Below are 10,970 nucleotides of genomic sequence, written 5' to 3' on the forward strand. Positions count from 1 at the left end.
CAGTAGTAATTTATTTCATACACACTCATCACTCCTTATGCAGGCCACAAACACTTCAGAGGAGGCTGCCATTTCTTTTCCTGCTCATTCACCATACATTAAAGTTTTCACAACCCAAAATTTAATCTCTTATTTCAAGCAAGACATTAGGTGCTATGACTAAAGAAGAGGATATTTGGTTTCTGTGAAAACAAAACACATAAAGAGCCACTAAAAATGCTTTTCTTCTATGACTATCCTGAACCATTGGCCTTCTTCCACAAATCAAGTGTTGTGATTCCAAGTATTACGCTATTATGTTTTGTGTACCTTTCATAAAAGAAACCTCTTTTCCTTCAAGTCAGTGAGTGGTGAAGTCCCAGTTACTGGACAGGCTTGACAACTGATTATTCTGCCAGCATAAACAAACAGAACCCTCAGTAAAGCATTTTAAGGGTTGTTATTCTATCCTGACATTCCAAATACCCTCCAATGTCTCTTTACAGTTGCTCAGATACCATTGGAGCCCTTGGAAATCAGCACGTTCACCAAAACTGGGAACCAAAGAACTGCTCAATGAATAATTTATGGTGGGAAATGACCACACAAAGAAGACAGAGAGAGGAACTGGAGGCTCTCAACGTTCTGGACACAGCCAGGTCTCCTACCCATCTTCTATGTGTGCAGAAAACCCTACTACAATATGCTGTAAATTAAAATCTAATGGAAAGGACAAATTCAAGCTTTGTATAAACCAAATTTAACTCAATACATTGAACAGCTCTAAGGGGCTACAAACAGGAGGTCAACCTGCACTTTAGGAGTTATCTGATCTGGCAAAAACTTGTTTTATTGCCCATTATAAGGAAAGTTTATCTTTGACTTTGAACTCTAGATTATTCTATTATTTTATAGATCCTATTTGAGATAAGGAATTCTGTACAGCAGTGAGAAAACTCACAACATGTTTCCTAACTTGGAAACTATGATCTTAGCTGAAAATACTCAATATGGGGTTTTTTTCAACTTTAAATTTAAGCTTATCATTAACAATCTTTCTACAAGGCATATCCATGCTGGTAGATATTAGTCACAAATGTATGTGTTCCAACTAAAGGAACCCATCATGTCTTTGGACAGATTCCTCATTCTCTTCAGTTTTGGATAGACATGGAAGTGTAGAACATGGCAAGGATTTCATCACAGCAAAATAATTCATTATTTTTCCTATACCAGCCAGAAATGGATCTGTTCCACTTTATACCATTAAAATACTTCAACTTTGAACTCTAGAATATTATTCTACTATTTTATAGATTCTATTTGAGTTAAGGATCTCTAGCAGACCCTTATAGATAGATCTATTTCAAAGAGATGTCATAGATCACTGGTAGTGTATCTATGTTAACAAACATCAGAGGTGGGAAAGTATTTTCTGTCCTTGGAGCCAAGTGCAAGATCTTGTATCTACACAGCTGTGTTCTCTTCCATCTGCCCTAAGCAGAGCAACTGCATCTAAACTACCTATTAGGAATCACCCCTGAAGTGCAGCACCTCCCCAGCCACTTCACAGCAGACCCTGTGAAGTGTCACATGCCAGAAACAACTCAAAGAAAAACATTAAACAGCACATACAACACAATACCAGTGTTCAGCCTGTGCTCAGGCACTTTCATTTAAAAGTCTTCTGGAGGACTGTGATTACTGGCATAGTCTCTGTACTAGCATAAAGGCATTATACCTGTAATAATGATGAAGTTATTTTTACATATGTTTTCTTTACCTGGTTTTCAGAAGTTTTAAAATGTTGCCTTACTGCAGCTAAAATATCTTCTGTCTCATTCCGTGAAAAATAATAACAGTCTTCATCATGTCTTAAACTAAGCATACTCTGTAGGTAAAATTTATAATCCTTATTCAAGCTGAATTCTGAAGAACACATATCTCTACGATGAAGAATGTAGTAGAGAAGAATAAGAGAAATTCTCTCAAATACTTCTTCACTGAGATGGTCTTCTATATCTCCTCCAGCTATTATTAACAAAGCATCTGGTTCAAGGCACTGTGAAGAAATAAAAATAAATGGAAATTTCAACTCAAGTGACACCTTTCCAGGCATCTGCAAATACAGATAGGAAGGACAACAGAAGAATATAACTTCTATATTTAAGGGATCGAGCCCAAAATCGTACAGATGCAGGCTGATGGAATGGCAGGAGGAGGGTGCAGGTAAGTCATTTTAGTTCTATGTTTAGATCACAACATGGGTTTTTTTTTTCCAGAGCCCCTTTTGATTTTAAGAAAGGTCAAGTGTCCTAGAGACAAAACTTTGAGCAACCTGTTCTATTGGGAGGTGTCTCTGCTTATGATAGGGAGAGTGGAAATACATGATCTTTAAGGTCCCTTCAAACTCAATTCTATGATTCTATTCCATAATTCTATTATTTAGTGGTTTCAGACTCCCTACAATTATGAATAATTCTGATCAATCATTACAGAGAGCAAAAACCTTCCTCTGGCTTCAGCAGATTATACTTCTGGTTACAGATATATTAGATAAGGCTAGGGCTATTCATATTTTCATCTGTGCATTCTATATGTGTTTACATTATAAGATAAAAGCAGTTGCTGAACTGTAGTTAATTGAGGCTATGCAAACAGAAGTTATACCATATTCAATGCACTGCTGAGAGACATAATTGAGCCTGTAATCACACAGCTATTTTTATGTTTCTCAATGAATTCTATTAACTGCAACAATGAGATCCAGTGCAAAGAGCCAGCACAAGGTCTCACCCCCGATTTAGTCCTTCGAATGCATTTTAAGAGGGACTGAAATTATATATTCACCCTATGCAGGCTTTACATATGCACCCTGTGCATCTGAGTACAGATTTTTTAATGTGCATGTGTATCTATCTATCTATCTATCTATCTATCTATCTAACTATCTATCTCTCTCTCTCTGTCTCAACTTTTTCTTGACATAAAGACAATCTTCAGAAACTTTTGCTGCTCATACAAAAGTAAATCTGTAAATTAGACCAGAAGACTAACAGAGATCTATCTCAGGCTATGAGAAATAAGACACTGAAGTCCAAAATAAGGAATCTTCCTTGAAGAGATCTTGTAATTAATATTATTAATTCTGTATATTTTTTTTTTCTAGCAGACTCGTTTCCAAGTATGTTATAGATGTGTCAGGTAATCTCCACAATAGTAAAGCAGTTGAACTGTACATTTCAGAGAAGAAACTATAACACATGAGATACCACGGCAGGAATCAACACTGCACTCTAATAAATGAATGAATCCAGACAGAATCCAGTTTGTCAGAATAATTTTTTTGCCACTATAAGCATGATGGGTTGTTTGGTGGGGGTCACTTGTACATTAATTCATTTTCCTGCACTGAAGCTGGGTTAATGAAACAAACATTGTCATGTTCAGAAGCCAAAGTTCCTTGGAGGAACTGAGAGAGCTGATACATTTTAATATCAATAACTCTAACAGAAATTCTCAAAGTAATGAATCTTAAAAAAAAAAGAAAGAAAATTGTAGATACTAATAGCCAAATAAACCATTTAGATACATAAATATTCTAGATTACAGAATGATTCACTGTGGACTGCCCTGCCTACATTGTTTATCAAGGTATTTAACTTTTCCTAATGCAGTCTCTGAGAACTACTCTTTGGATTAGGAGGAGTCTATTCTGTTTTCTGTCCCAAAGACCTTAAGTTAGTTAACCAGCCTTTATGAACACTCAGTAGTAATACAATAAACATATGGCATGAAGTGGAAGATTTTCAAAGATATCAGTAAGATTTTAAAATCCACTGAGCATAAATTGCGATCAGTGAGTCCATTGTTTGGTCTTGAAAGGAAGATGACTGAAAAGAAAATTGCTAATTTAAAGGAAGTAGATCCATTGTAAAAAATGCAGTTATTCCACAGTATATGGGAGTGACCCTTGAAGAGACATTAAGAGAATATAAAGTGGTTTGTCACTAGGCTAGGGGTTTTTTTTTGTTTGTTTGTTAGTTTGGGTTTTTTTTTTTTTTGCTGCTACTAATTTTTTTACAGGAATAACCATCCATCCTTGATTTAGAAATGCTTATTTCCTACAAAAAAAGCCCAGAACTTGGGCACTGAAGTCTGAGTTTCTTTTGTTTAAGTGGCCACAAGTTCCAAAAAAATTTTCTTGCCCATGCAAGAAATCCATGACTTCTGTGTGCTTAGGAGTAAAAAAAGGGCTGGATATCATTCAGTAGCTGCCAGCCCCTCCCCAAAGAGTCTTAGGGCCACTACACAACATCAAACCAGAAGAGGGTCCAAAGAAAGTCTCAAATTTCACTGCTTTTAAATGCACGTTAGAGATATCATAAAAACAAAATCAAAACAAAGTCTGAAAACAAAGTCATGTGGCATAGAAAGAATCCTGGATTTAGAAGGGAAATTGAATCTGAAATCAATCAGTGATTCCCAACAATTATGAGGAAGAAAATGTCAAGCTAAGATGGGGCATTCTGCTTCAAATTTTGACAAACTTGCAGGATAGTGCTTCTTGCACAGTTCTTGCTCCCTTGGTTTACCAGATCTTGTTAAATCATCATGGAAGATTTCATCACAGTACCACGTGGGCTCCATGTGATTGAAAATGCTACATCTCTCTCAAGGATTTCTGATAGACAACCACGTTCCTGTGGTGCTGGTACAGAAACACTGACAGTGCAGGATGTGTGCAGTGTTTCTGATTCAGATGACACTGACAAGTACTGAAAATGGTGAAAGTCCTCAAAGTCTTCCTATAGAAAATTTCCAAGATGAAGCCTGAGCGGAACAGCAGTACTGAACAAAGTAACCCCCATCTAATTTTCCCTTAGATTTCATCCATCCAAGGACACAGTGGGCAAGCTCTCCAGAAATACATCACAAATACAAGAATAAAACATGCCACTCAAGAAGAAAAACAAAAAGGGCAAACAAAAACTTTGTCCCCTGTTTAGTGAATTTGGGACTTTGTGAATTTTAGGAGGACTATATACCCATGTTTAATACATTGTTGGTTTTTAATCTGGGCCTGTATCAGATGCATATTCACTGCCAATGTGTGAATAATGTCCTTCATAAAAAAAATATCCTTTCAGGTAATGACAGGCACCTACAATATTTATGTATGAAATTTCACATTTGGACTCATATGAAAAATGGGAGCATTTTTAAAAAGGGTCAATTAGGTGAGCAGCACTGCATAGGATAAAAAGATTCCTACTTCATTGGCTTGGCAGATTGCTGTAAACAGCACCTTGTAAAAACCTTCACCTTTCAGACCATCTTCATAAGTGTGGTATAAAGTGCTGTATGTAGGTCACTAACAGTGCCAGAGGCAGAGTAATGAAAGCCAAGGCTGACCAGGCCCTTTGTCGTCCCTTTCAGCTAAGTTGCTCAGTAACCCTGTCCCTGTCCTTTCTTCATTGAATCAGGACTGAGTTCTGAAAATATTCTTAAGTAGACAACCAATCCCTCTGTGCAACTGTACCCTGGACTACTTCCAGTTTCAGTTTGGATTTGTAGATTCATTGTTCTGCCTTTCCTTTTCCTTGACCTGAACTGCTTACAAAACCTTCCCCTTAATCTTGAATATTTCAGTGAAGTGGCACATAAATCTGAGACAATCCTGTCTGGGTTTTACTTTTATGAATTAAAATCTAGAACAACAACAAAAAAAGTGGCAGAACTGGTCCCCAGTATCTACCTATGTCTTTCCACAGTGGAAATCCTGTGCCCCAAATTCAAGCTCATGCTTTTACTGTTAGATCAGCTTTCAGTAGAAAAATTTTTGCTGGAAAACAAGCACTTGGTAATTTTAAAAGGAATGTCTGTCATGTTTGGAATATCTCTTCATGAGCTCAAACAATAAATAATAATAATTCAAAATGAAACAACACAGTGACTTTTTTTTGCTGTAACAAGAAGTTTTTACATGTTTAGGTATCGTGTTCAGGATAGTATCACTCTAACAAATGTTAGAACTCACTGATGATCCTGTAAAGATATCCCTCATTAATTGAAGCACTAACCAGATTACAATCCTCTTGCATGCCATAAATCCGCTGTGGACACTCAGCTCTCTCCAGTAACATTTTGACCAGTTCTCGTGAGTGGTTCATGTGGAGCTCAGTGTTTTCAGCTGAGAGAATGCGTAAAACTTCCACCAGAGAGCCTCTGCTGAGAGGATTGCTGCCATCCTGCCCACGCTCTTCCCCAGGCTGTCCTTCAGCAATGAGCACGCTGAATATGAAAGCAGAACATACCACCCCAATAGCTGGATGCCTGGTCAGAAAACACATCTCCTCTTCCTGCAGTGCCTGATCTGCACTGAATGTTGGATTGTTGTTTGCACTTCACAGCTTAAACAGGAAACTTGAAGAATCTGAATGGTAAAGGGGGAAAAAAACCCAACCCTTTAATTAGTGCAAATGCAATATGTTCGAAAGGATTTATTAATTGGTTGGCTAAGCTGATTTGCAGTGACAAGCTGTTTTTGAACAACAGGGAGCTTGTAAAGGCTTTACAGCACAGAACAGCATGAAACTAAGACAACCGTGGCCTCAAAACTTCTTTAGAATTACCAAAAAGTGGTTGTTTTGAAGTGCCCTTCCCTCTTCTTAAAAATAAAGTCTATGGCTTTCATTTCAGTGTCATGTTATTGCATTCACTAATAATTCTTTTCAGTAAGAACAGGAAAATACCATGGCTTTCACTTTCATTTCATCATGAAAAGAGGTTTTTAGTAACAAAAATAGCTGTAAATAAATATTGCTAGTCTAATACTAATATGAATGTGCAGTAATTACATTATAATGCAATAATATAAAGCAGGTTATATTGTCAAAACACTTTATCAACATTACTAAACGCCAGCTATACAGCACAAAAAGAGAAGGAACAGAATGTATTTAAAAATTAGTGATCACTACTCAGATCGAAGAATTACAAAGTTGAGGTTATAATTTCACTCAAAGAACTCAGTGAATAAACCAAATAAAAAAGCTTAACTTGTTAACTGTAGATGCAAAAGACATTTTATTCTATAAATTTCTCTTGTCACAATCCTTCCTAATAAACCACTCCTTCTGCTTTAACAATAATATATTTCAATATCAAAGCACAAGAAATATAAGAGTTTCACTTCTATTTTCCACAGAAGTTTTGATTTTATTGATGGACAGATGCTGGCAGTGACATACATATTCAGATAGTAATGTACATGTGTTAAACAGCCACATATACATTCATCTTCTTTGAACTGCAATATGATACACTTATTTTAAAGGAAAATCTGCTTACAAAGTATTTAAAATTGAAAAAGAACTATTGAATTCAAGTGGGCATTTAGTCAGATAAAAGTTAGTATGCCTTTAGATGTTAGGAAATCTTTTGGTGTTTAGATATATTCTACTGTTAGCAATTAGGAATATGTATCACTCTTACGAGGATATTAGGAGCATTTATCTCAAAATGCTATTTTCTTACCTTCTGAAGGGAAAAAGAATGCTTGTGTATCTAGCTTTGTGGCCTTCTGAATCCTCAGAAGTATTTAGCTGCTGGAAGTCCAATGTTTTTAAAATTCCTTGATGGTGCTCTGGAAGCTGGAGAGGATTAGTTTATTGCTGCCTTGAAAAGTTTTCAGTTGCTATGGAGAGAGCGGCCCTTAAGGTAACAATGGAGGTGGATAGGAATGAGTACACGTTCTTCTTGTACTTGCAAGTTCTAAGCATTGCATTGTTGAATTTATTACACATATTCTAGTAGTTATCATTTTATGTAAACAGTCTATTTTAGAAGTACAAGATGTATAAAATCTACTAAAGAACGTATTTCATTATAATGGATAATAAATGCAAGCACTCATAACTATTCTGTTACTAAATTATTTGATCAATTATACAACAAACCTGAATTCTTTTTTTCATTAAAATATTACTACTTTTTGAAAATATGAGAACACAATAGAAATAGAAATCTTTTCAAGCACAACCATAGGAAAATGAATTTTTTTCTTTGCAAAACACTGCCTGCAGAAAACAGCCTCTTTCATCCCCACTTATCCTGTGTCACATTTGCACCAACTGAAAAAACTGAGATAGCTCAGCCTGTGGTGAAAAAAAATGTCATCCACCCACTCAGATTTTCCAGAGAGACACTGCTATGAAGTTGACATTTACATCACCATGCTATTACAATATTACTGAACTGGAAGTTAATGAAAACTGTCACAAATGACAGATTTCTACAGAGACTGGTACCCCAGTCATACCATTCTCCCACCTTGCAAACCTTCCGTGCTGTTAGGAAGGACTATCATCTCAGCTGCCTCGACAAATTCTGTGATGCACTAAGCCTGTAGTAACAGAAACATCATAATTCTCTTTAAAGCTAGATTAACACAAAATCCTGAGTTCTAGAATGTCTGCAATGTCTCCTACAAGGTGGTGAGCTCAAAGGGAACAGCCTTGTTTTAGCAAGACTGAGAACTGACAACTGATGCTGACTATAAAAGAATTCAACTGACAATGCCAGCTGGAGGGAAATGCAAAATGTAAACAAATGTTCTCAAAAATGCAAAGTACAATTACTTCTACAGATTCTTGTGTGATGGAGGCTGAGTATTTTAAAAATCAGTCCTACTTATAAATATTCTTTTATTTTAATTCATAAATTACAAAATATATTTATCAAACTAACATTTCTAAATCTATTACTTCATGAAAACAAGAATTACAGAAATTTTTCATAGAAATATTTTTATAAGAGTGAATGAAAAGCAGAAACACATGATAATATGCATTTCCTCTGGCTTTTATATAATTTGTTCTGTCAAACAAAGCTAACCATGTCCAGATTTGTTCCACTAATAAAATAATTCCTCAGATAATAGGGGAATAGCTTCTAGGATTTAATTCTGGGGATTGCTCAATCTCCAAACAAACATAGAATAGGTTTAACTGCATATAATTTGATGTTTTGTGTATAATTACAAATTGAAACTAAGAATTAATTCCATCCAATTAAAGTGTACAAACAGAGGGTGAGTTGTTTCAGTTTACTGAGAAAAGCTAACATTTAAAAACACATTTGATGATTCATAACTATTGAAAGCTTCTGAGCAATTATTATTGCATAATAATACTGGCTACAAATCACTTTAATGTTTATATTACAGAGTGATGGTAAAAAAAATAAAATATTCCGTACATTAAAAAAACAACAGATAATAATTGGTACAGGTGATTATGGCTGATCTCAAAGGGGAATTCACTTCCCCTTTTATGACAAAGTGTTGCAAACCTCTTCTGGCTCGGAAATTAACTTCTCAGTGGTGACAAAAATCACTGACAATGACTCAAGGCTCACCCTCTGCTTTTACCCTCGACACTGTTTTCAGTCATGCCACTGTCATTACTGTCTACACAGCACTTGGATTACCTCTTCTGAAGTAATTGCTGGCATTAGTTGCTAAGTATTTTGTTCAAACCCTTGTACAGCAGCATTATTCCCCCACTACTTACCCATCCCAAAGCTGTGCCAACTGATCAAATGGGACCACGGCAGGCACAGAGCTGTGTAGTTAGATGCCCATTAGAAATTTACTGAGATACACAGAAAAAAATAAATCATTTATACAGTTTAGTTATCTTAAAATGTCCCAAAGAAACTATCACTAATATTGTAACTCACGTCTTATGAGACTAACATTTTGACTCAGACTTTACTGCATGACTTTTGGGGAATTTTGATAAAGGGAGAAAAATCTCCATGCACAATGCTCATAAGCCAGAGACTCTCCATTTACTGTAGAATGATTATACGCATGGAAGAAAGAACCTTGAGAAGAACTGGAGAACTAGGGTAACTCAGAGTGAAGTATATTACCATCCTAACATGATAACGGACCCTCTATAGCAAAACCAAAGGTAGGATGAATTTTTCTGATTAAATAAACAATTTTTAAAAATTATTATTCCATTTTGCACTTACTTATATACCTTGGCATGTTAAAGCAAGAATCTGAGATCAAGAATTTTCAGAAAAAAAAAAAAAAGCAACCAATATTTTTAAATTAGTTTGAACAATTACCATGCTGGGGTATTTGTGAGAAAATAACTGATTGCTGACAGGCATAGGTGCATGACCCAGGAAGAAAAAGTAAAGGAAGAAATAAGATAAAAAGAAGAGTGATGAAAATGTGAAGTTCTCAAAACTCTTCTTCCTTACCAGATTCATGATCCCAGACAACTGCATATAAATTTTTCGCCACCCACAGATGCAATCTTTTATGATTTAGAAAGCTCATACAGTTGTAACTTATGCTCTTAGTGAAAAGGAGAGAAGGCAATTTAGAAATGGCATAACTAGACACAGAACATGCAGCAAGGCCTCTCTGGTTGCAGGGGTTTATTTAGTTAGTTTTCATTTTGAGTGAACCAATAAGATTAACTGCAGCTTCTCTGGTTTCTCCCACCTTCACACCTGCTGTGGGAACAAAAGCACGTTGCCCATTCACAAATGCCACGGATAACTGCACTCTGCAATTTACTGGGTTTCAAATAATTGGTGAATAAATTGTATAGGAATAGGAAAACTCTTTAGAGGACTCAACTCTGAGATGACAAGGTCATTCCCATGAGATCTACCAACATGACAAATGGCTTTATTTTATTTTTACAGTAGAATGGGACAGGATGTAGGCATAATTTTAGCAAGACCCCTGCTGAACTTCACATCATACTGGGTAGTGCAGCTATATAACTCTTATTCCTTCAATACTGTCTAACTTGTTTTGATGGACTAAGCAAATGCATTTTTTTCCTTTTTACTAATCACAGCAATTACAGCAAATAGAAGAGAATCCTCTGGCACTGCAGCTTTCCTCCATATTATTAATGTGATGTGTGCACATTGTATAATTACAGCCATAGGCAGTA

The 10,970-nt window shown here is 35.9% G+C and overlaps 1 protein-coding gene across 1 annotated transcript in view; it reads right to left on the bottom strand.

Moving 5' to 3' along the window:
- SLC39A12 (solute carrier family 39 member 12) overlaps positions 1 to 6,332 on the bottom strand; it is a 32,346-nt gene extending 26,014 nt beyond the window's left edge. Inside the window, exons 1-2 of the mRNA XM_062494498.1 lie at positions 6,063 to 6,332; positions 1,763 to 2,041 (exon numbers count right to left, since the gene is read on the bottom strand). Of these exons, the coding sequence (XP_062350482.1) occupies positions 1,763 to 2,041; positions 6,063 to 6,332 (549 nt within the window). The remainder of the gene's footprint in view (positions 1 to 1,762; positions 2,042 to 6,062) is intronic.
- Between the last annotated feature and the right edge of the window lie 4,638 nt (positions 6,333 to 10,970).

This window comes from Cinclus cinclus, chromosome 1 (assembly GCF_963662255.1).
Source record: "Cinclus cinclus chromosome 1, bCinCin1.1, whole genome shotgun sequence".
Lineage (NCBI taxonomy): Eukaryota > Metazoa > Chordata > Aves > Passeriformes > Cinclidae > Cinclus > Cinclus cinclus.